Source organism: Aspergillus chevalieri, chromosome 2 (assembly GCF_016861735.1).
Source record: "Aspergillus chevalieri M1 DNA, chromosome 2, nearly complete sequence".
NCBI classification, from domain to species: Eukaryota; Fungi; Ascomycota; class Eurotiomycetes; order Eurotiales; family Aspergillaceae; genus Aspergillus; species Aspergillus chevalieri.
In genome coordinates, this window is record NC_057363.1 from 536,893 (window position 1) to 560,017 (window position 23,125).

General features: G+C 51.2%; 14 protein-coding genes and 1 non-coding gene across 15 annotated transcripts; 7 read left to right on the top strand and 8 right to left on the bottom strand.

Moving 5' to 3' along the window:
* Window positions 1-64: 64 nt before the first annotated feature.
* On the bottom strand, window positions 65-1,147 carry ACHE_20172A (uncharacterized protein; the record flags this gene model as incomplete). Its single annotated transcript, XM_043284446.1, has 1 exon — window positions 65-1,147. One exon carries the CDS (start codon window positions 1,145-1,147, stop codon window positions 65-67), a length of 1,083 nt encoding a protein of 360 aa, XP_043133236.1.
* Window positions 1,148-1,533: 386 nt separating this feature from the next.
* ACHE_20173A (F-box protein) lies at window positions 1,534-2,945 on the bottom strand (the record flags this gene model as incomplete). The annotated part of the gene is made up of 3 exons (XM_043284447.1): window positions 1,534-2,158; window positions 2,212-2,721; window positions 2,809-2,945. 3 exons carry the CDS (start codon window positions 2,943-2,945, stop codon window positions 1,534-1,536), a joined length of 1,272 nt encoding a protein of 423 aa, XP_043133237.1.
* Window positions 2,946-3,438: 493 nt separating this feature from the next.
* ACHE_20174S (oxidoreductase, short chain dehydrogenase/reductase family superfamily) lies at window positions 3,439-4,344 on the top strand (the record flags this gene model as incomplete). The annotated part of the gene is made up of 3 exons (XM_043284448.1): window positions 3,439-4,069; window positions 4,126-4,222; window positions 4,278-4,344. 3 exons carry the CDS (start codon window positions 3,439-3,441, stop codon window positions 4,342-4,344), a joined length of 795 nt encoding a protein of 264 aa, XP_043133238.1.
* A 479-nt stretch (window positions 4,345-4,823) lies between these two features.
* On the bottom strand, window positions 4,824-4,894 carry ACHE_t20006A. The gene has a single exon. It is a non-coding gene; the product is annotated as a tRNA-Gly (tRNA).
* An 834-nt stretch (window positions 4,895-5,728) lies between these two features.
* Window positions 5,729-6,864, top strand: ACHE_20175S (slipin family protein; the record flags this gene model as incomplete). Its single annotated transcript, XM_043284449.1, has 3 exons — window positions 5,729-6,021; window positions 6,080-6,572; window positions 6,640-6,864. 3 exons carry the CDS (start codon window positions 5,729-5,731, stop codon window positions 6,862-6,864), a joined length of 1,011 nt encoding a protein of 336 aa, XP_043133239.1.
* A 587-nt stretch (window positions 6,865-7,451) lies between these two features.
* ACHE_20176S (uncharacterized protein) lies at window positions 7,452-8,495 on the top strand (the record flags this gene model as incomplete). The annotated part of the gene is made up of 1 exon (XM_043284450.1): window positions 7,452-8,495. One exon carries the CDS (start codon window positions 7,452-7,454, stop codon window positions 8,493-8,495), a length of 1,044 nt encoding a protein of 347 aa, XP_043133240.1.
* Window positions 8,496-8,635: 140 nt separating this feature from the next.
* On the bottom strand, window positions 8,636-9,477 carry ACHE_20177A (putative Rho-like small GTPase; the record flags this gene model as incomplete). The annotated part of the gene is made up of 4 exons (XM_043284451.1): window positions 8,636-8,797; window positions 8,865-8,984; window positions 9,069-9,318; window positions 9,389-9,477. 4 exons carry the CDS (start codon window positions 9,475-9,477, stop codon window positions 8,636-8,638), a joined length of 621 nt encoding a protein of 206 aa, XP_043133241.1.
* Window positions 9,478-9,684: 207 nt separating this feature from the next.
* ACHE_20178S (pseudouridine synthase DEG1) lies at window positions 9,685-11,628 on the top strand (the record flags this gene model as incomplete). The annotated part of the gene is made up of 1 exon (XM_043284452.1): window positions 9,685-11,628. One exon carries the CDS (start codon window positions 9,685-9,687, stop codon window positions 11,626-11,628), a length of 1,944 nt encoding a protein of 647 aa, XP_043133242.1.
* Window positions 11,629-11,699: 71 nt separating this feature from the next.
* On the bottom strand, window positions 11,700-12,425 carry ACHE_20179A (PIG-H family GPI synthesis protein; the record flags this gene model as incomplete). The annotated part of the gene is made up of 3 exons (XM_043284454.1): window positions 11,700-11,774; window positions 11,822-12,024; window positions 12,092-12,425. 3 exons carry the CDS (start codon window positions 12,423-12,425, stop codon window positions 11,700-11,702), a joined length of 612 nt encoding a protein of 203 aa, XP_043133243.1.
* A 291-nt stretch (window positions 12,426-12,716) lies between these two features.
* Window positions 12,717-13,418, top strand: ACHE_20180S (ubiquitin-like protein HUB1; the record flags this gene model as incomplete). The annotated part of the gene is made up of 3 exons (XM_043284455.1): window positions 12,717-13,131; window positions 13,184-13,322; window positions 13,397-13,418. 3 exons carry the CDS (start codon window positions 12,717-12,719, stop codon window positions 13,416-13,418), a joined length of 576 nt encoding a protein of 191 aa, XP_043133244.1.
* A 790-nt stretch (window positions 13,419-14,208) lies between these two features.
* On the top strand, window positions 14,209-15,627 carry PRS5 (ribose phosphate diphosphokinase subunit PRS5; the record flags this gene model as incomplete). Its single annotated transcript, XM_043284456.1, has 3 exons — window positions 14,209-15,141; window positions 15,190-15,513; window positions 15,571-15,627. 3 exons carry the CDS (start codon window positions 14,209-14,211, stop codon window positions 15,625-15,627), a joined length of 1,314 nt encoding a protein of 437 aa, XP_043133245.1.
* Window positions 15,628-16,098: 471 nt separating this feature from the next.
* VMA6 (H(+)-transporting V0 sector ATPase subunit d) lies at window positions 16,099-17,364 on the bottom strand (the record flags this gene model as incomplete). Its single annotated transcript, XM_043284457.1, has 4 exons — window positions 16,099-16,182; window positions 16,237-17,117; window positions 17,180-17,268; window positions 17,333-17,364. 4 exons carry the CDS (start codon window positions 17,362-17,364, stop codon window positions 16,099-16,101), a joined length of 1,086 nt encoding a protein of 361 aa, XP_043133246.1.
* Window positions 17,365-17,679: 315 nt separating this feature from the next.
* nop58 (RNA-processing protein NOP58) lies at window positions 17,680-19,587 on the top strand (the record flags this gene model as incomplete). Its single annotated transcript, XM_043284458.1, has 3 exons — window positions 17,680-17,804; window positions 17,897-18,057; window positions 18,122-19,587. 3 exons carry the CDS (start codon window positions 17,680-17,682, stop codon window positions 19,585-19,587), a joined length of 1,752 nt encoding a protein of 583 aa, XP_043133247.1.
* Window positions 19,588-19,926: 339 nt separating this feature from the next.
* Window positions 19,927-20,710, bottom strand: ACHE_20184A (uncharacterized protein; the record flags this gene model as incomplete). The annotated part of the gene is made up of 2 exons (XM_043284459.1): window positions 19,927-20,631; window positions 20,705-20,710. The coding sequence occupies 2 exons, from the start codon at window positions 20,708-20,710 to the stop codon at window positions 19,927-19,929; spliced, it is 711 nt and encodes a 236-aa protein (XP_043133248.1).
* Window positions 20,711-20,953: 243 nt separating this feature from the next.
* Window positions 20,954-22,793, bottom strand: ACHE_20185A (glycosyltransferase domain-containing protein; the record flags this gene model as incomplete). Its single annotated transcript, XM_043284460.1, has 2 exons — window positions 20,954-22,564; window positions 22,620-22,793. The coding sequence occupies 2 exons, from the start codon at window positions 22,791-22,793 to the stop codon at window positions 20,954-20,956; spliced, it is 1,785 nt and encodes a 594-aa protein (XP_043133249.1).
* Window positions 22,794-23,125: the final 332 nt, after the last annotated feature.

Consider the following 23,125-nt stretch of genomic DNA (forward strand, 5'->3'; position numbering starts at 1 on the left):
ATAGCACCGTAGCTTGTCCCAGCAGTAGCGTAGATCTCCATTTGGCAGGAAACATAATCTCATTTCATTTCATCTGCCCCTCCCCAGCAACAGCCCTGCGCAAAACCCCCAAGAGAAACGCATAACTCGCCCTCAACTCAAGCCTCTCCTTCTCACTCAACACCTGCGAACTCTGACCATCGTCCCCATCCTTAATGTCGTCACCTTGCCATCTCAAATCAGCACTCAACTTCATCCGCCCCTCACTCCCGATAACAAACCCCCCACACGCAATCTTCGACACCCGCACGTGCTGCTTCGCCAGATCACCCCCATTACCACTCATACCCCCATTACCAAAATCCAAATTCATCGCCAAATGCCTCTCAAGATACCCCTCAAGCCTCCCCAGGAACGAGCCCCCATCATCACCACCCGCACCATTTCCACGAAGAAAACCCCCAACAGACCCCTTCGGCACAGCAACACCCAAACTCCTCAAACTAGGCGCCACGGCCCCCGAAAACGCCAACGTAAGCTGTACATCCCGCATAGCATCCTGCAGGATACCCGCCGCGTCTCGCACGCCGCTGGACAGGAATGTGTTCACGTAGGTGTCTAGGCCCGCGCACATAAAGGATGCGGGCAGGCGCAGGGGGGAGGGGTACGTGTCGAAGGTTGCAGAGAGGAAGGAGAGGAGTGTTTGGCGGAGGGGGGTGGGGGTGCGGGTTAAGAGGAGGGGGAGGGAGGTTACTCCTTTGCGGGTGTTTTGGGTCTTGATCTGGTTTTGTTGATTGTTTGGGGAGGCGAGGAGGGCGGCTTTGTATGTCGTGTTCTCGTAGGATAGGATGATTAATATCCCTGTCTGTCCTTGTCCTTCGTTTTCGGAAGTAAAGGTATCGTCAAACCGCGGTATGCCTTCCCAGGTACATGATCTCAGCGCACCCGTTTTAGATAGCGTGTCGTCTTCTGCGACGCCGCTAGCACCAAGACTGGTTTGCAGACCAGAGAGAACGTCCCCTGTTAATTGGTCTCGTAGGCGTGCTGCATATGTATTGAAGGCTGTAGGGTTGTCAAGGAGGGTTTGGAATTCCTCGTTGTGGTGCAGGGGGGAGAGGCGGTGGAGGGTCCAGGATGTGTTTAGGATGTGGTGGGGAATTTGTGACATTGTTTGTGATCGATTGGGGCTTATAGAATATTGATATTGCTATATTCTGTTTAGTTATTTTACATGTCAAGGGAAGATGTACATTGGCGATGGTCGAGACGCGACGGGGCAAACATGGCAAACAAATGCCAAGATTTCCGGATAGGGTTTAGGGCTGCTACACTAATAAGAGTATGAAGCGTCGTACGATATGTTCAGATTGTTCACATATACTGCCAATCTATAGACTGTCCAAGTGTATATACCATCGCCAAAGCAGCACCAATCGCGTAAACGCCAAACAACCAACATGCTAGTTCCATCCCGTTACTAACTCCAATCAAGAGTCAATGCAATATATACGCTACCCAACAGATGAATAGTAATAAAAGAGAAAGAAGACAATGTCATGCATACCAACCATCAGACTCATCCCGACAATGCGGACACCCCAAAAGCAGCGGAATTTGATCCCAAATCCAAATCTTCTCTGTATCATGCGGAACAGCGTTTCTCAGAGCCAATTCCTCTGTAGCAGCATCAAACCATATGTCAGCCGCTGAGTGGTGAGCATGCCAGTTAGGCGCCCGCTCAAAGACTAATGACTTCTTATCATCTTTCTCATGCATCTTTATATCATTATCGAAGTTATACATGAAATCTTTCCGTTGCATGCGTTGATTGCCGCCGTCGCCTATTTCTGCGGAGAAGTACTCGACAAGGCGTAGGAATGGTGACACGGTGAGCAGTGAGCCGATCCAGCCATCGTCTTGGAGACCCTGCTCGGGTGGGACGGTATATCGTAGGTAGGAAAGAAGGAGCTGCATGCAATGATGTGTAGCTATAAGGGTGGAACTATCGGTGAATGGAGGTGATCGAAGGATTTTGACCTGCAGTTCTCGGTACATGGATCTGCGGAGGTGCGGCGGAATAGGGACAGGGAGCCTTCCGGCTTCGAATTCGCGTAGAAGGGTATTCGTATGTTCTCTTCTAGCGAGGGAATATGATTCGAGGAAATATAACGTGTAATACCTGAGAGAATAGTATGTCAGAATATGCCAATCAACGCTTAGTGAAACACTTACATGAGCGGAGTAAGATTAAACCACAAACTTGCTATACCGCGCTGAACCAGCGCATTCTTCTCTTTCCTTGTAGGAAACATCGACTTCATAAACGCATTTTCACATTGCACAAACCGATCCATAACTCGATCTGCCAGATAATAGCATAGCCTCGAACAAAGCTTCTGCCGCCGCCGGAGGCTATGCACATATCTAAACGTATATAGATGCCCACCCTTGGCACTCTTCGCTGGCGGAAACAGATCCGATAAAAGCACTACATCGTCTTCCGGATTCCGAGTATACGTTCGTTCACTCTCGATGGGAGAAGGGAGGGTTCCGTGTCGGCGCTGGCGGAGATATTGCCGACTTATCAGTTGTTCGTGAGAGGTGAGGACTTGGTAGAATCCGCGGCAAACGAGTCGCAAGGGAAGGAGGTCTCCGACGCCGCAATACGCGAATATCTTTATTTGGAGCTCGGCGGGAAGGAAATCCCAAGGAGAGGACGTGAGCGTATTCACTTTACCGACTCTGGTGATATGCGAGTGATCTGATCAGCGACAAGTTGCAGACAATCAACCGCCAGAGCTAGAGACCAATTGACAGATAGAAACTCACACTGATGTTGACGATTTCGACTCCCCAATAACTGTGTGTCTAGACGAATTGTTCTGCTTCGTATCCGCTTTCCTGCCCCTGTCAAGCGCAGACCGGGCCTTTTTCACATGAAGCAACAAGTGGACGATGGGCTTCATCGTCGAGCTCCGCGAGAAAACAAAACGAGGAGACCAGCTCCAATGTCAATTCCACCTTCGAAGAGCTCGTCACAATGCAATCTTTCACTTCGAAGGTATCTAATAGTCGTGGATTCAGACGACTCGATGGCTGTCCTCGCCGGCGCTTCAGAGAGGGGATATGACTAAGCCAGAACTGCAAGGATCATGTGATATCACCTGATTGATAACGAAAATAGAACACCGATAACGATTCTAGATCTTTACCTGGGCCAGATACGCGCCAGACAAGTGGATGAGAAGGCTCATGAATATGGCCGGGGATGAGGGACATATAAATGGTAGTAAAGCCATGCTGGCGACTGTCCAATACAAATGGAAATCAATCATGCACTCTGTACATCGACTCTGACGTCATTAGTCTACGGTGTTGCATCAAGTTTGAGATATAAGCATCTCTCTTCTCCAGATTGATCGATTGATCGATTGATCATCTGAAGCAATTGAATGACCTATGCCATACCTCGCAAAAAAAATGAGCAACAATATCCTCATCCTCGGCGCTACCAGAGGCCTGGGCGCTTCTCTACGAAAGCTCTACGCTACCAACCCATCCACCAAAACCGTCTTCGCAACCGCACGCGGAAACTCTCCTCCAGAAAGCAACGAATCCCACACCACATGGCTCACAAACATCGACGTTTCCCAACCTGACGTCGGCCAGAAACTCACCTCGCAACTCCCATCTTCCACCGAGATCTCGACAGCCATTATCTCAGCAGGCTACTTTGGCTTCGAATCGTTCGATAACCCCGATTGGGAGAAGCAAGTGAAAATGTACACCACGTCCGCGATCGGTCCGGTATTCGTGGTGCAGAACCTCGTGAAAGCTGGCTTTTTGAGTGAAGGGAGTAAGGTGATTCTTGTGAGCAGTGAGAGTGGGAGTATTAAGCTGCGGCATGAGAAAGAAGGTGGAGGTAATTATGGGCATCATGCTAGTAAGAGTGCGCTGAACATGGTGGGGAAGCTCCTTAGTTTGGATTTGAAGGATAAGGGCATTGCGGTGGGTTTGGTGCATCCTGGGTTTATGAGGACGGAGATGACCAAGAGTGTTGGGTTTGATAAATTCTGGGATGCTGGGGGTGGTAAGTCCATCTTTGCTTTCAGATCTGGACTGGGATGATGCTTACGATGAGTGTAGCTGTGACTCCGGATCAATCAGCCGAGTCACTCGCATCGTTCATTGAGGATTTCGATATCAGCAAGACCGGACAATATTGGGCACCACGGGGTCCAGGGTGAGTATTTCCAACTTCTGTGTATGAGGACAGGGCTAATGCTTGATTCTGACAGTGACATTGGCACCGCGGACGCTGTACTTGGAAGCGACTTGCCCACGCCGTTGCAATTGCCTTGGTAATGGTGCGTGGTGTAGTATATAGACTGACTGCACATGACATAAAGTTCGTATAAATGAAATGAGCTATGAATAATTGAACTTTTTTGGATGTCGTTCAAGTCATTTACAAGCTTGTCTGCATTATATATTTCGAACGCAGGTTGATAGTATTGCTGTTGAACAAACAATCGAATTGAGCAGCACTATAGACGGAGATCTAATTCGTTGATAGTTTTGGGCCAACGTTAGAGCCTCATTGTACCCCTCTGGCCCTTCCTTCGTAGTTCGTCAGTGACTTTATAGATCGCCGCCCTTGCTTTGGCAGTTCCGGGTTGCCGGTGTAGGGCACAGACGAGTATGAGTAGAGGTTGACCATATCTTAGATGTACTGAACCTGATAAGTACTTTGCAGAGTAGGATATAAAACAAAAAGAAACACCAGAAAAGGAAAATCGGAAGCAGATTGCAAAAGCAAGAGCAAAAACAAAAGCAAAAAGAAATGCATCGTCCGTGAATCGAACACGGGCCTCGTCGATGGCAACGACGAATTCTACCACTAGACCAACGATGCTAGTAACTTGAACACCCTCAACTTAAATAAATTTATCAGCATTTATCAGCTCAATTGTGTGAAAATGCCATGTCAAGCATTGATGTCGGGATATCCCGGCATTCACTAATTGGGCGGACCATTCCGGGGCAGTGTTTTTGAGCAACGAATGACAGCAGCGACTGAAGCAACACATCCCAGGACACTTTGCTGGTCTTGGAACTAGCTCTTCTGAACTGGACAACAAAGTTGCAAGAACACTGCCCCGTTGCGCCCGGCAATGCGGTCAACCTCATATACGGAATATGGAACACTATTGAATCCTTTGTTGGTCATACGAGATGCTCGGAGTGACCGTTGAGTGTGCCTTGGGAGCTTATGCTGGGGGGAGGTAGTATGTCGATGGTACTGCTTAGGTACTCCATAATGCTGCTTCGGAGATTTGCAGTAGATGCTATGGGGCAAGTACAGAGAGTAGTATCCGTGCTCATCCAGGGTCTGCATAGGAAATGCACCCCACACTAGAACAATAGAAAACATCTGGAAATCGGCACATGGCCCCATGGAAAACGCCCAACGTCACTTACTACCCACGATGAATCCTTCTTCAAAGCTCTTGGCTCGTATCGAAACCGGAAGGCAGTGTCCGACGTGGCTGTGATTGGTGGTGGAAGAGGGGGAAACAGCAACTCAGCCTTGTGGACAAGAAACTAACCACGGTCGATCCCAATCTGTCACCGCGGAGCTACACTAAGAACCCCTACTTAAACTCCCACTATCCTCTGCTTTTATATTCCACAACTGTTCCATAAAAAAATACCTTTTACTTTTCATACTACAAACATATCTCTCAAAATGTCTGCTTCTACCGATACCGGCAAGCATGTCGCGCAGAACGAGGGCGATCGACGGACCGGTGGTCTGGTCAACGTGCAGCCTCCGCGTCCCGATGACTTGCAGCCCAGATACGCCCATCAGATCGAAGAGGATGCTCAGAATCCCGCTGCCCATGGCTGGTATGCGAGTATGATCCACGGTTTGGGCTCGCTTATCGGTTGTATGGGTGCGGTTCCTTGCTGCTTCTGCTGCCCCAACCCTTTCAAGCCGATCGAACAGGGTGAAGTTGGTCTGGTTTCCAAGTTTGGACGGTAAGTCCCCTGCCCCCACATTCTGACGAATCTACGCGATACTAATCGATGATGATAGATTCGAACGCGCCGTGGACCCCGGTCTCGTCAAGGTCAACCCTCTCAGTGAGGACCTCAAGACCGTCGACGTCAAGGTTCAGATCGTCGAAGTTCCGCGCCAGATCTGCATGACCAAGGACAACGTTTCGCTCACTCTGACCTCCGTCATCTACTACCAAGTCACCTCGCCCCACAAGGCCGCCTTTGGCATCACCAACATCAAACAGGCCCTCATCGAGCGCACCCAGACAACCCTGCGCCATGTGATTGGTGCACGCGTGTTGCAGGATGTCATCGAGCGTCGCGAGGAGATCGCCCAGTCGACTTCGGAGATTATCGAAGATGTTGCTGCTACCTGGGGTGTCTTGGTTGAGTCTATGCTGGTCAAGGACATCATTTTTAGCGATGAGTTGCAGGACTCGCTCTCCATGGCTGCTCAGTCTAAGCGGATTGGTGAGAGTAAGGTTATTGCTGCTCGGGCTGAAGTCGAGTCGGCCAAGTTGATGCGTCAGGTATGCCCCCCCCCAAACATTCGTCTCTTTTCATGTGTCATGAACTATATGCTAATAACTCATCCAGGCCGCCGACATCCTCTCGTCAGCCCCTGCCATGCAAATCCGCTACCTCGAGGCAATGCAATCCATGGCCAAGACCGCCAACAGCAAGGTTATCTTCCTGCCTGCGATCAACCAGACCGTGCAACAACAACTCAGCACCGCTGACAGCGTGGGCGAAGGACCCAGCAAATACCAAGACGACGGGTTCCAGCGTGCCATGAACGCCCGTGTTGTTGAGGACATCTAAGCCAATCGCTTGAAGTCTTCTGTCAATGAGGATACGATAATATTACCCTAACTCTAACTTAATATTTGTCTTATCTGTCTTATACCCTGCCAGGTGTTGCTCTCTTCTATCAGGTGCAGGTTCTGTGCTTATTGTTTGTTTTGCTTGTCAATCTGGATGATACCCATTTTCTTCAGGTTGTTGTTGCTACACGACCATTGCTAGCTAGCTCTTAATATGATATGATGCATTACAAGGTCATTAGCGATAATTGTATGAAGTAGTACAGTACTCCGTAACGTAGATAGATGCAAGTGGAGACCTAGGAATACTGCCAAAGGCGGTGAACCAGATTATCAGTTATCAGCCACGGAGTCCAAGTCCGCGATCCAACATTCATTAACTACTGCCTCCTTGTACAAAATCATACAGCTTCACGGAATACGAAATTGAACTGTTGGGTTTCCTCGTTTATGGTATAGCCATTCGAATTACAGGTCACTCTGCCCCGGAGCTCAACACAACAAAACAACTGCGGAATCTATACACATCCATTCTACGACCAATATACGACACATCTCAATCGAATCCATATCCATACCAACACAATGTCCTCCCGCATCTCGACACCCCCAATCCGCACACATTCCTCTCCGTCCCCCGAAAAATTCACCACCACAACAACCTTACCAAACTTCACATCCCCAACCTTCGACCCCGCCGAATACCTCAACGAAGCCCTCCCACCCTTAACTCTCGCCTCCACACAACCCAACGCCTCCCGCGCGCCAGGCTCCGTCCCGCTCACCGAGTTATCGACGCAGGTACAGGGCGTAGTGTCGAGTGTGAATGCGCAGAATGTGAAATACTCGGGACAGTTGACTACGTTGGTGGATGAGATTTTGAGGGGTGGGGGGCGACTGGCATATGAGGTTGAGGTGCTTAGGGGGGAGGTGTTGGGGTTGGTGGATGGGTTGGTTGGGGAAGGAGATGTTGTGCGTTTTGTACCGGATCGTGAACGACAAGAGAAAGAGAAAGAGAAAGAAGAGGGAGAGCGGGCGGACAACCAAACCGAACACGACCTAGAAAAACAAGACAAAAAGGAAGAAAAACAAGATCCCGATTTTATAAACAAGCTACGGACCCTCAACGCCGTCCGCTCCCGCCTCGACGAAGTCGTCCACACCTTTGGCTCCGCTATGGAATGGCCTCTCCCGCCCTCGGAACTCTCCCTTACATCCTCGTTTATTTCGGTCTCCGCGCCGGACCTCGGCCCCGAGAGTCAATCCCTCGAAGCAAAGGGACAGGAGATGATGAAGAAATTCCGCACGGAGGTTAATGAGTTGCTGGATAATGAGGGGGTTGAGGCTGCGGAGAGGCGGGTGGAGGAGATTGGGAGGTTGGCGGGGGTGTGGAGGGGGACGGCGGAGGAGAAGGCGAGGGGCAGGTTTGTGGAGGGTTTGTTGAAGATTGTGGAGGATAGGCGCAGAGCCTTGGAGGCGGTGCCGGGACAGGCGGTGCCGGGACAGCAGGGTCAACCGGAGAAGAGGAGTGATGGGAGGACGGGGCATCGGCGGCAGGAGAGTGAGGGGCCTGGGGGTGGGATATTTCGGAATCTGCAGCGGCTACGGGAGGAGATATACCTGGAGTAGTTTACTATACCCATTGTCCACACGAAGCTGCGTCCATACAACTATGTCTGTGTTCATGTTCAAAGACGATAACAGAAACGGGTATCATACCACCAACTCCAGCCCTAACCAAACAACTGTAACCAACAAAAAGACCAACCTTACAAGATAGTACACCCCCCAACACCCTCCCCGCTCTTCCCCGCCTTTGCCATAGCCCCCATCCTCGAAATATCCTCAAAGGTCTCCGCAAGCAACTCCCCCGTAACAGCCGAACACTCCGCATACCGATCACAGCGCAGTTCTTGCGCAATGCGATATGTCTGCCTACGTCAGCGCCGCCTTCACAACCGATAAGAATAAGAATAAAAGGGGGGAGGGAAGGGTTACCTCCTGCGGATAAATAACACCCTCACCCTCAACTCGCAAATCCCGCTTGAGACCTAGCATCATAACGGGGATTTTCTCGCCGTAACCGTGTTGGAAGTGTAGTGTTATTTCGTTGCGCCACTGCCTCGCCCCGGTTAGCACTTATCCACACATCACTATATCATCACATCATTGAACCTTCGATAGGGAATAGGGTACACTAACTTCCCGTAACCCCTCCAAACTCCGACGATCCGAAATATCAAACGCAAGAACCACAACATCCGGCCGTACCATCGTCCAGTGCTGATTCGGGCTCGCGGTGTCGAAGAACTCAAGTGTGAATGACTTGCGCGAGAACCGGATGTCGTAGAGGAAGGGTTGGTCTGTGTCGCGGAGGATTTCTGGTTTTGTGGTTGACACTGGGAACGGAGTATTTGTGTTTGAGGGTCTGGCGAGGGGGGTTTTTAGGGAGCTGATTGGGGTTTTTGTTAGCTTGTTGTTCTCATCTAATATTTTGGGAGGGCTTGGGGGACGGGACTCACGAAAGGAATGTCGATTTGCCGCATCCTGGGTCTCCGAGGAGGAGGATTGTGATTGCTGTGTTGTCTTGGAGCTGTTCTGAAATTGCCATTGGATAAGTCAATTGGTAGGATGATGATGGGTTGCGATTCAGGTGGTTGAAGATGAAGTAAAGTCAAGCTGATAAGATATCTGCTGATAACGTCGTAAATGACCTTACAATACACGTATTATCACAATAAGATTACCGACCCCGATTTTTTCCCACCAAGTCTTCTACTCCAACCTCGCAAACACAACCAATGCTTCACAGAAGGGAATGTGGAGATTGCAAAGACGACTCTGTCTCTCTCCAGTCCTTCTAAACGAATTCATCGCCACAGCAAACAAGCAAAATCCGCATACCTACCGTTCCTTATCCACCAAGCAAGATCCTACAGCTATGTCGAGAAGAGCCCCGCCATCCTGCGACGCAGAGGAGGAAGGGAGACCAAATTACTGGGCCTGGGACAAGGATACGCTGATTTCAAGGATCACGAGTCTCGAGCGTGAATTACATTCTCGGACGAGTCAGCATGCTACCAACACAACTACCACGACTACCACGAGACCGGCCGCTACGACACTACCCTCGGATACAAAAGTGACGGACTCCGAAGCCACACTCCCCCCGAATAAAAAACTCAAGAAAAGATGCCTCGAAGACGACATCACACAAACCCCCGCACCTACCCGTCCCGCAAAAGCGCATAGGGAAATGGATCCCTCTAAGTACCACACGCGCTTCATTGCGCTGAAATTCGCGTACCTCGGACAGCGGTATAACGGCTACGAGCATGCGAATAAGAATATGACGCCGTTGCCGACGATCGAGGAGGAGTTGTGGAAGGCGCTGCGCATGACGAAGTTGATTTTCCCGGCGAATCCGTCGCCGGCGGAACAGGAGAACGTAATGAAGGGGAATAGGGTGGCTTTGCTTGATTGGGAGGGGTGTCAATATTCGAAGGCGGGGCGGACGGATCGTGGGGTTAGTGCTTTTGGACAGGTTGTTGGGATTAGGGTGCGCAGTGCACGGCCGAAACGTGATGTGCCAGGGCCCAAGGAGGGTGAGGAGGCTAGCACGACTGATATCCAAGATGCGCCGGAGGATAACTGGGATGATGTTGCGGATGAATTGCCTTATATTAACATGTTGAACCGTGTGCTTCCTGAAGACATTCGGGTATTGGCTTGGTGTCCGCATCCGCCTGAGGATTTTGATGCCCGTTTCTCTTGTCGCGAACGCCAGTATAGATACTTCTTCACCCAGCCGGCTTTCAGTCCTACCCCAGGTCCTCTTGGACTTGCGCCTCGCGCGCCAAATGCGTCAGGGTCGAAGCACAGAGAGGGATGGTTGGATATCGAAGCCATGCGTGAAGCCGCCAAGTACTTTGAGGGCGTGCGCGATTTCCGGAATTTCTGCAAGTTGGATACAACCAAGCAGATTGAGAATTTCCAACGCATCATTTACCGCTCAGAAATTGAACTTGTCGATCCCAAGAATGTTCCGCTTGGTTTCGTGAACAGACCAGGATTCCAGCCTCTCGCTGACTCCGATACGCAAATGGACACTGACGCGCCGGACACCCAAGTATCTGAAGCAGCCAAGGTATATGTATTCAAACTTGACGGTTCCGCGTTTTTGTGGCACCAGGTCCGACACATGGTTGCTATCCTCTTCCTTGTGGCTCAAGGATTCGAGCCACCGACTGTTGTCCGTGATTTGCTAGACACAACCAAGAACCCCCGCAAGCCGCAATACGAGATGGCCTCGGATGCCCCGCTTGTTCTCTGGGACTGTATTTTCCCCGATCAGAATAGCGATAACCGGGAGGATGCGCTGGAGTGGATCTATGCTGGTGATTCCAAACAGGGTAGATCCCACAGCATCAAGGGTGATGGTAAATATGGAATGGGAGGGGTTGTCGACAGCTTGTGGTCCGTTTGGAGGCGGCGCAAGATCGACGAGATCCTGGCGGGCTCTTTGCTAGAGTTGGCTGTGAGCCAGGGTGACCAGAGCTCCGTGAGTCGGTGGGGACTTGGAGACGCGGGTTGGGAGAAGAAACACCGGGGACAAAAGGTGTTTGTTGGGTCTGAAGAGCCTAGGTTAGGGGGCAAATATGTGCCGGTTTTGCAGAAGAGGAAGATGGATACTGTGGAGGACCAGAACGCCAGATGGCTTGCGGCGAAGCAGAGAAAGAATCAAGCAACATCTCAAGAATGATATAAACAATCTGTACATACCGTCTAGAAGCTGCAATTAGATTTATATACCCTTGCTGTTGGATTAACAGTTCATTTCGCATCGTACAGACAATGCCGAGAGCCTCTCCAAACTTCCTCCAGAATTGCTCGCCTCGGTAGTAGATTCTATATGTCGTTAATATGGCACGGCATACATGTGCAGGTATACTTACCGGAAAGACAACCACAACATTCCGCTCCCCCTCCACAATAACAGCAAGATAAAACCGAACCTCAAACCCCTTAAACGCCTCATGAATCACAATATCCTGAATCTCGGCGGTAGGAATAAACCGCGTCGTGGCCTTGGACAGATACGTATTCGAAGAAGTAGACGTCTGAATCCCCAGACCCCGTATGACAAGAAGCGACTCTTCTGTAACCAGCAATCATGGTTAGCCTTTGTATCCATATTTCAACCGTCCCACCCAAGTAAAACGCACCTGTATACCCCTTCCTAAAAACCCCATACATAGCCACCACACTGACAACTGTCACTACCAGAGGACTATACGAATCCGCAATGCGACAAGCAAGTTCGCCAAACGGACTCGTCCATACGGCCGTCCACCGCACCCAAGACCCATCTTCCGCGAAAAACGAGGATCGCAATCGCGCCGCGCAGACAGCAAGGACAGTGACGAATATAAACGCGCGCAGCAGGAACTGGAGGTGGGAGAGAGCTTTGGCGGGGGTGCTCGTACATTGGGAAGCGTTAGAAACGGTGAAGGAGGCGGTCGTCGGGGATGGACGGCGGACTTTGAGGTAGCCGGGCATGGTGAGGCAGCACTCGATTGGGCCACCTGCGACCCTGAAGAGTTAAATTGCAAGTGGGTTGGAACTTTTGAAAGGTACAAGAAAGAGCTTCGAAGTTGACGGGGTCGTTCGTTCCTAAATGGCGGCCAGCGGGTCTAAACTCCTTATGGAAAGGCGCTTATCGGGGAGCTACCCGCAATACATCATCACGTGCGGTTGATTGCATGGCGTTGCTGCATCCGCGCTGTCTGACCGATTCTAACCCAACTTCAAGGTTTCTTGGCTACGAATTTTATTTTTCGCATTTACACGATGGACGACCGCAGACGAAGCAGATCCCCCGATCGCGAAAGACCTAGAAAATCCACGGGCGGGTTCCGATGGAAGGAAAAACGACGCGACGACGGTGATTCCAGAGGTGCAGGCGACGACCGCAGATTAGAGCGAGGATACAGAGGAGGGGACCGGCCACGTTCGCCGCGGAGGGATCGAGATCGCGATTCAGATCGATATGGAGACCGGTACAGGGATGGTGATCGCAGAGAGGATCGGGGTCGGGAACGGACAGAGCGTGATGAGAAGGAGGAGAAGCGGGAGAGAAAGAGGGAGAAGAGGGAGAAGAAGGCTGCTGCTGCTGCACAGTCTGCGGAGCCTATGATTGTTGTCAATGTCAATGACCGTCTGGGAACGAAGGCTGCGATCCCGTGTCTTGCGTCTGACCCGATTAGTACGCCCCTCCCTATCCTTTGCGTTGACCGACATCTCTAACTGTTCCACAGAACTGTTCAAAGCGCAGGTGGCTGCACGCATTGGACGTGAACCGCATGAGATCCTATTGAAGCGCCAGGGAGAACGACCGTTCAAGGACCATCTTACACTAGAGGACTATGGGATCAGTAATGGCGTCCAACTGGATCTGTGAGCAATGCTCCCTTCCCCCACATTCATATCTCGGGAGTTTTATGTGGACGAGTGCTAACGTATTGCCACAGGGAGGTTGGAACGGGCGACTAAAAGCATTGTCCCTGTTGAATCATACACTTCTACACGAGGCGCATACGCATGTCTGCATTTTTACCACAAAAAAGTTGTTTTGTATCATAACGACGGCCGGGTATGGAGTAATAGGAAATCATCTTCTGGGTCCTTTTTTCTTCTCTGTTTCTTTTGAGCTTTCGGCTGTGCAACTTGAAGCTGGTCCTGTATCTAGGCCAATCCAGAGCATGTGCTTAGCTTCGACGTAACCGGGGAGAAGGCAGACGCAGATCAGGTATGACACTTCTATTACCGTCAAGCACACTGGCAGCCTATACAATTCCCTGGATATTATCGAGTGCGTCCATTACTGCCTTGTCTTTTTCCTGTTTCGGACACCCGCTAGCCTAAAACGGCAGTTTATGCCTGAGGCCACCACGCATTACCCCGAGGTTCCACTAACGAGGCTTTTTTTTTCTTTTTTTCTTCCTTCGGGGGGCTGACTTCAGTTGGTTTCTGGATTTCAATGCCGACTTCTCCATCTCTAACCAGCCCTCGGTCATATCCTCATCGTTTGCTCAGTTTGCGTCTTCCGCCATGAGATAGTGGTCTTTCAATCCAATTGTCTTTGTCCAACTTGTTTGAATTTCCTTTCTACCGCCGCTACCACCTTTCACCGGTTCTGATCGCCTACTACTCCCGGAACTTTTCCTCAGCGACACCTCGTCCTTGTCTCCGGGTTCTGAGATTTCCTCCTCCTCGTCCCTCTATAAACCTCCTTACCCCCTCCGTCATCTCGCAGCCTTATTGAAACGCTCATTCGTCGACAATGGTCCGAAATATCTGCGTCATTGGGGGTACCTCCCACCCGCACTTGACTCAGCAGATTTGTAGCGTTCTGGGGATACCCCCTGCCGATGTCCTGCTCTCCAAGTTCGCTGTGGGCGAGACCAGAGTTGAAGTCAAGGAGTCGGTCCGTGGGAAAGATGTATACATTATCCAATCCGGTGGTGGAAAGGTCAACGACATGTTGCTGGAACTGCTTATTACCATTTCCGCATGCAAGACCGCATCGGCTAACCGTGTGACTGCGGTTCTCCCATTGTTTCCCTACTCCCGCCAGAGCGATATCCCCTACAACAAATCCGGAGCTCCCCTCGCCAAAGCTCCGTCTGCTGGCAAGCCAGGCTCCAGCAATGGCTTCACCTTCGAGAGTACCCCACCAACCCCGCTCCCCGGTGGCAATGGAACGAACAACGTTGAGAGCTTGCAGAAGGGTCTTGCAAAAGCTCAATTAGATGAGCTTAACAACGGTAGCCCCGTGAAGAAGCGCCCCGCGAACGGACTGCCTCGCAGCGACACTCTGGATTCGCTGAAGTCGGAGTCCAGCCGGGCTGCTGCCTTGAACGGTGTCGTCATGGATGACAACGCCAGCAACACTTCTTCGTCAAAGGTCCACGATTTCCAGCCGCGCCCCGGATACAGACAATGGGTTGCGCAGGCAGGTACCTTGGTCGCGGACCTGCTTACTTGCGCTGGAGCAGATCACATCATCACCATGGATCTGCACGATCCCCAGTACCAGGGATTCTTTGACATTCCCGTTGACAACCTGTATGGGAGACCGCTTCTCAAGAGCTACATTGCGCAAAACATTCCCAACTACAAGCAAGCCGTCATTGTCAGTCCTGATGCGGGTGGCGCCAAGCGCGCTACTGCGATCGCGGACTCCATGGGCATTGACTTCGCTTTGATTCACAAGGTGAGTCTTTTCGCGCGCTATATCAGTCAAACTATCTAACATTACTAGGAACGCCGCCCAACAAAGATCACAGACCGCCAAAACGCGACCATGATGCTTGTCGGCGACGTACGGGATCGCACAGCTATCCTCATCGACGACCTCGCAGACACCTCCAACACCATCACCCGCGCCGCCAAGCTCGTCAAGAAGGAAGGTGCCGCTCAAGTCATTGCCCTGATCACGCACGGAATCCTGAGCGGAGACGCCATTGACCGCATCAACGCCAGCGCCCTCGATAAGGTCGTCGTGACCAACAGCGTCGACCAATCAGAACACTTGCGCCGATGCCCCAAGCTGGAGGTTCTGGAAGTTGGTCATGTTTTTGCCGAGGTGAGTTATTTTCTTTCCCATGTTACATTGCCGGGTTATTGATTGAGTAATCTATAGGCTATTCGCCGTGTTCACCACGGAGAGAGTATCAGTGTGCTCTTCCAGTACGATTGATTTGATTTTATTTGTTCCGGTTTACCCGTTCTTTTGCGATGAATGATTTGGAACGATTTTTTCTCGGCAAACAAAAAGCAAAGTAACTTCCTTTTTTAATGATTTAAAGGTCATATATGAAGACAACAGGAAACAGGAAATTTTTTTTGACATAGATCAAGATCATGTTCACACTATTTCTGGCATAGCTTTCTCATCTGATCAATGCTATGAATGAACACAATTTGCTATCTAGCAAAATATTCTCTAAATCTCAGCTTAAGCCATCGAACAACATTTAAAGAAGAAAGAAAGAAAGCTGCACATTCATAAACTTATTTCCTATAGAACAGCATAAAAAAGCATTTCTCCGAACGCCTAAAAATAAAACAAAGCTCACACGAAACAAGCAGTCGATGCGCTCATTACAAGAAACTGGGTACTCGATATGAAAGGACGGAACATATAAACAAGGGAAATAGAGTACGCTACTTAGAACACGGAGATGAAGTTTCCTATTCTCTCCTTCTGGTTCTGAGCAATGCACTCCGAGATCCAGGTGACATTTCGAATTTCCTGTATCCCTGTTAGTTACACATGTCAACCAATCGAATTGAAGAAGTCACTCACCTGCTCCTTTAATCTCATCCATGCGTAGACGATAGACGGGGTGAATTGGCGAGTAAAAGCAACCTTGGACAGTTCCATCTCCTTTTGATAGAACAAATCCTCCAGACTCTTTCCGTCCGAGCCGCTGCCGGCGAATCCACCGCCGCCGCCGGTCATGCCCACGGCGTCGAAGAAGTTCTTGTAGTCTGCGTTCACGCTCACAGCAAGTGTCACGCCCTCGAGATCATCAGCCCGTGAGAGCATCAACGAGCCCTCGGGGTACAACTTTCCGAACTCCGGGTACAGCTTTCTCCGCTCCTGCTTCGACAGCTCGGTTCCAAAGGAGTTCAGGGTAATATTGATCGCGCGACGGTCTGCCTCGAACTGCAGAATCTCTGACATGACATCCTGCGTAGGCGTACCCTGGAAATCCGGATGCGTGTTGACAAAGTCATGAAAGTCCTCGAGATAGTTTTTGTACAGCATGTTCCGGACAATCTCGATATTCAACTCATCCAGATCCTGATGGCTCAGACTCTCCTTGAAGTAACCCGCCAGCGGCGTCTCAACCAGAACCGAATTATACAGCTCCTCGATGTTCGTGGCGACGCAGAGCACCGGAAGTGTCTCGAACCAGCCCAGCGGGTGGCATCGCTCCAGGAGCTCTCTAGTGTCGCGCTCGTGCAGGGTCCCCGTGATAAGCAGCGCGATGTTATCGATCATGTAGCCGTATGTGAGGAATTGAAGGAATCTAGCCGTGGAGCCGGTGGCTTGGGCGAGCAAGTACCGAAATTCAGCTACAAGCTTGTCGGTCATTTTGCCAGCGAGCGCGGAGGTCGAGGGGTTTGGGGGGAGGGAGGCGAGGAAGTCGCCGTATGCGGGAGCCAGCTGGAGCTTGACATCTGCGCGAGTTAGAGCCAGTTCCATAAACAGGTTAGATCCCAGGGGGATTAAGCAAGCTTACCATCGATGCTCTCGCATTGGGTCAGGTTGTTGTAGTGTTGGTTGCTGAGGAGGCTGTTCCGATACCCTCGAACAATGCCCTCGATGTAGCTGCGTAGGTTAGTTAGCAGAGCTCAAGCAAGCCCCCCAATGAGGGAGTACGATAGGAACATACCCGCTGTTAACGTTGAAGAACAAGCCCTCCATGATTGCTAATGACAGCCCTGAGATACACGATACTCAGATCACTGTCCGCTGCATACGTCTTGTCCATGTGTCGGGACCGTCTTACATAATCCACCAGCCACAACACCAGCCACAGTCTCGCTTTTTTTCAACTTTTTCAGTTTTACTGCAAAAATTCCCGCCAGCAGTAAAAAAAAGCAGCAGACGACACTCTCCAACACTTCCCCGTCGTTTCGCCCATCGGTCGTTGCTGCAATCCGGCCTTGTTCTTCTTTCTTTTATTCTTATCTCTCACTGTTAAATCACTGTAACAGTTGAGAGCAGTGGCCGTCCATCATGACCCTGTTCATCCTCACCGAAACCAGCGCAGGTTATGCCCTGCTCAAGGCCAAGGACAAGAAGATTCTCAAGAAGGAGGATCTGGCCACTGAGGCTTCTACTCCTGAGGGCGTGTCGAACTTGTGAGTGCAACATTTCCTCTTCTCGACTGGACGAGAAAAAAATTGCACTGGTTGCGGTGGAAAAATTTTTCAACGCGCTAACAGAGCTATAGGCTTAAACTGAAGAGCTTCAAGAAATTCGACAGCGCCGCTACTGCTCTTGAGGAAGTTGCTTCTCTCGTTGAAGGAAAGGTTTCTCCTCGTCTTGCCAGCCTGCTTGACGAGATCAAGGATGAGAAGAAGGTGTCTTTGGCCGTTGCGGACCCCAAGCTGGGTATGTGAAACGACTGTCGCGTTTTTGGCAGCGATACAGAGAACTGACTGTTATAATTGTGAAGGTAACGCCATTGGCAAGCTTCCCGACCTTTCCATTCAATTGATTGCCGACTCGTCAACCACCGACATCTACCGTGCCATCCGCGAGCACCTACCTACATTAATCCCTGGTCTCCTTCCTCAGGACATGTCTACGATGTCTCTCGGTCTGTCGCACTCTCTTGCCAGACACAAGTTGAAGTTCTCGCCCGACAAGATCGATACTATGATTGTCCAGGCCATTGCCCTCCTGGACGACTTGGACAAGGAGTTGAACACCTATGCCATGCGTGTGAAGGAATGGTACGGATGGCACTTCCCTGAATTGGCCAAGATTTTGAATGACAACCTCGCCTACGCGCGCCTTGTTCTGAAGATGGGTATGCGCGCCAACTGGGAGTCGTCTGATCTCGCCGAGATCCTGCCTGAAGAAATTGAGGGTGCCGTCAAGAACGCGGCAGACCGCTCCATGGGTACTGAGATCAGCCAGGATGACTTGGAGAATATCCAGGCTTTGGCCGAACAGGTTGTCGGCTTCTCTGAGTACCGTCAGCAGCTTGCCAGCTACCTCACTTCGCGTATGAACGCGATCGCACCCAACCTGACTGCTCTTGTTGGCGAATTGGTTGGCGCTCGTCTCATTGCCCATGCCGGTAGCCTTACCAACCTTTCCAAGAGCCCTGCCTCTACCCTCCAGATCCTTGGTGCCGAGAAGGCCCTGTTCCGTGCCTTGAAGACCAAGCACGACACCCCCAAGTACGGTCTCATCTACCACGCTTCGCTGATCGGTCAGGCCACCGGTAAGAACAAGGGTAAGATGGCAAGAGTGCTCGCCGCCAAGGCCTCGCTTGGTCTGCGTGTCGATGCTCTCGCCGAGTGGGACGACGACGCTACCGAGGAGGACAAGTCCGCCCTCGGTACCGAAGCCCGCTACAACCTCGAGCGCAAGCTCGCCGGTATGGAAGGCAAGCCCATCAAGCCCCGCGGTGTTGCCATCGCCCCCAACGGCGCCGCCGTTCAGCCCAAGAAGTTTGAGCTCAACGAAGCCCGGAAATACAACGCCGACGCCGACGCTCTTGACAGTGACGAGCCCGCCTCGGCCAAGAAGTCCAAGGGCGACAAGAAGCTCATTGAGGAAGTCCAAGATGAGGAGATGGCCGACGCTGGTGAGGAGGAGTCTGACGACTCCGACGATGAAGACTCGGGCAAGAAGAAGTCCAAGAAGAGCAAGGATCCCGAACTCGAAAAGGCAGCAGAAAAGGCCGGCCTGAGCGTGAAGCGATACCAGCGCAAGCTCGAACGAGGCGAGATCACATTCGACGCGGACGGTAACCCGACCGCAGTCAGCAAGAAGGATCTAAAGAAGGCTAAGAAGGAATCCAAGAAGTCGTCTAAGGACGACGAGAAGAAGCGCAAGAGGAAAGACGAGTCCGAGGCCGCCGACGACGGCGAGAAGAAGAAGAAGAAGAAGCGGAAGAGCGATGCTTAAAAAGTTTCCCTTTCTATAAAAGTGATTGCTGCTCAAGACCTTTCTCATTTTGTATGATATCACACGCCGTGGGTTTGTTGGACTCGCTTTTCTTTTTTCCTTTTTTCTTTCCTACGTGTTTGCCATCTGTTTCCATTTTGATTGATTTATTGTTGGGTGGTATTTACGGGATGAGATATACAGATCTATCCATGGCGCAGAGGTGCTTGTTGGTTAAGGCAGTACTGTGAATAATATTGCTTCATTCAAATTCGTTTCGTAGTCCTTTAAAGATGCAATTGCAAGATCCATAAATCATAACCAATGCAGAATATTCCGTAAAACATACGAAACAAAAACTCACGGCCCCAAAGCCTCCCGAATAACCGCCAAAACCTGCCCAACATCCTCATTCGACAATCTCTCCTCCCTCTCCTCAATAACCGTATCCAAAAGCGCCAGCGCACCATAATCCTCCGCCGGAAGTTCTCCTTCACCCTCGCCTTCCTCCCCCTGCCCTTCTTCTTCCCCTTCTACCTTACCCTCGCCCTGCCCCTGATCAACTTCCATTTGCTCCTGCCCCGCTCCATCCTCACCATGCCCCTCAGCAGAAGCCTGCTGAAACCCAACCCCCAGATTCAAAATCATAAGAACCTCCCCCTTTGTCAAACCAAACGGCTGCAACCCCTTCACCAACCCCCGCAGCCTCTCATCCATCTCTGTAGGCCCCAAATCCCTCTTCCTCGGCGCCGGCATAACCCCCGTCCCCTGTCCTCCTCCTCCCTGACTCTGCGCTTGCGCTTGAATCTGCGCCTCCACCTCCTCCAAGCGCTTCATATCCTCCTCATGCACATAGCTCGGGTACCCCAGGAGATGCGGCGAAAGGCGGGAGACGTAGTTGTGGATTTCTTTGATGACGGTGTTGTGGTCGCGCAGGTCTGGGCTGGGCACGAAGGTTCGGGGGTTTATGTTTGGGGGTGGATTGGGTGGGCGCCGGGGTGGGTGAGAGGTTATGTGGGCGAGGACTTCGATGTTGGAGAGGGTTGCGCTTTGGGGGTCGATTATCTGTTTTTCACTGTGTTAGGATTGGAATTGTGTGATTCTATGTGGTTTTGGGCTGGAAGGGAGACGGGCGTACCCTCATTTTGTTGGTTTGGGGGCATATATGGACTGGATGAGGGAAGGAAGACCTTGAGATGGTGATGGCGGAGGGATTTGAAAAAGTTGGTTTTGCCGGCAGAATTGGTTATGTATCTGGCGGTGTGGGGTCGCATTTAGTTTCATTTTCGTCTCAATCTCAAGGTCTATCATACAGCTAGTCAAATATATATATCGTACAAACAAGAAACGCCATAGCCATACTCAACCAAATAACCAGAGAAAACGGCTAACCCCCCTTAACAACATTCCCAAACTGATTATAAACCGGCCCATCCTCACTTCCATCCTCCTTCCCCCAAGCCCCGAACCCATCCTCAAACACATCCCTCTCAAACCCTTTACAAACCTCCCCATAATCCATCCACTCCCCTTGCCCAGTCCAAATACCACCTTTCCCACCGCGTAAGTCCCACCAATCCTGTCCACCTAGCAACGCAGACTGAGCAACGTCGAAGCCAAGCGGTGTACGCATGTACTTGCGCAGCAGAGCGCGGGACCAGGGTTGATACCACATTTTCAACCACCAGCCATCGCGCGTGACCCGGTTGCCGTCGAGGTGGATGAGGGCGGGGACGGAGGCGGAGGGGATGTATGTGAGGAGGGGAAGGTTGCGCCAAGAGCGGTTTTTGGGGTTGGGGAGGGCGTCGAGGGTGTCGTTGTAGGGCGGGTTGCTGACTTCATCTTTGGTGAGGTTGGGGTGGTAGAAGGGGGAGGGGAGGGTGAGGTCTTCGGGGAGGAGGAGGCGGTGTTCTCGGGGAACACCGTGTTCCATTTGTACGAGGGAGGTTTTTGTGATGTTGTTGTAGTGGAGCCATTCCATGTCGCGTTTGGAATGGGTTGTGTCGAAGAAGATGCGGGATTCGGAGTCCACGCCGATGCCGTATTCGTAGCGGGCTCCGGATTTGAGGTACGGGATTGCGGCGCCGGTGACGTTGGTGGCGTCTGAGATGCCTATTTGACGGTAAAGCCATTCCATGAGGCCGTTGGAAGTTCTTTGTCGTTCCAATTCTCGGATATACTCCTGTCGTCCGTACATTTGGGTCAATGCGACATGGTCGGCGTTTTTGATGCGCTTCTGCTTCTCCACGAATTGCAGGACTTGGCCGTAGACCAGTTTGAGATCTGCCACTTGTCCCATTGCCATACCAGGATTCAACCATCGCGGGCGGTTTAGGGCGATGTCTGAATCGATATCGGTCTTCCACCCATACACATCAGGAGGCAGCGCCGACTGCGGCACCGTGACACAACCAGGGTCCAATGACAAGTTCAACTTGTTCAAATCACACGTCTTGCTCGCGCCAAACAACACCCGCTGGGAATATTTCTGCACGATCTCTGGCGAGGCATCAGAGCCAATGCCCACCAGACCATACTTCTTGCGCAACTTCGCATTTCTTTCACGAAGGAGGTTCTGGAATCGTCCGATCATCACCTCCGGCGGCAATTGAAAGAAGAAATCCGTCTCATCGAGAAGGAGCACAAAATCCTGATCGTGCACGTGGCGACTGGCCGACAGATAATCGTAGATACCAGACACCTTCTCCACCATGGCATCATAATCCGTAGAGCCCTCCGGAAGCGACTTTCCATAGTTGATCAATGTCGGAGGAGGGTAGTTCAATATCATAGCGGACGTGATTAGCCGACAAAGCGGGGGCGCCTTCTGCCTCGCGGGAACGACCACATGAAAGGACGGACTGTTCTTGACCAGGTTGACGGGAAGGGTATCATCTCGAGTCAATGTAGAGTTATGCGGGATGAGGATCGAAGCGTCTTCGGGGGACGCGCGGAATGGATGGAGAGATGGGAATTGCGTCCAGTAGTTGATCGCCGGCTGTCATGTCAGTTAGATACTGTAACAAGCAATATGCAAGGCATATGCAACTCACCTCCCCGGATGATCGCAGGAGCCAAAGAAGCAACAAGCAGAACGAGGCGATCGCGAATAACAGTGTTCTGGTCGGACGAGGACGCGAACGACGTGGGAGGATCTGCTGTGTGAAGGTCGACAACTTGGACCATTGCTTGTCTATTGATGGCCCCGGAGCGCCTAGTGAGGCCATTATCGCTCTTTTCCCAGGTTCTCTTCTTCCTGTCTGTATTCTCTGTTCGTCTCTTCCAGGATTCTTCTATACGAGCTCACGACAGGCAATGAGCGACGGACATGCTTGCAAATGAACTGGAGGAGTCAGAATGAGGTTGACGTATAGTGTGTGTCTATGCAGGTAATTGAAGAAAGGTGGAGATTTCAAGTTGTACGCAGCGTCGCAAGGAGCACGGCTGAGGAAGCAGTACTACTGGTCACAGAACGTGGTGGCGCGGGGACGAGCACTTCAAGCGTCGTCAGTGCGTACGTCAGGAATAGAATGGAAGATGTAGATTGATACTGCAATAG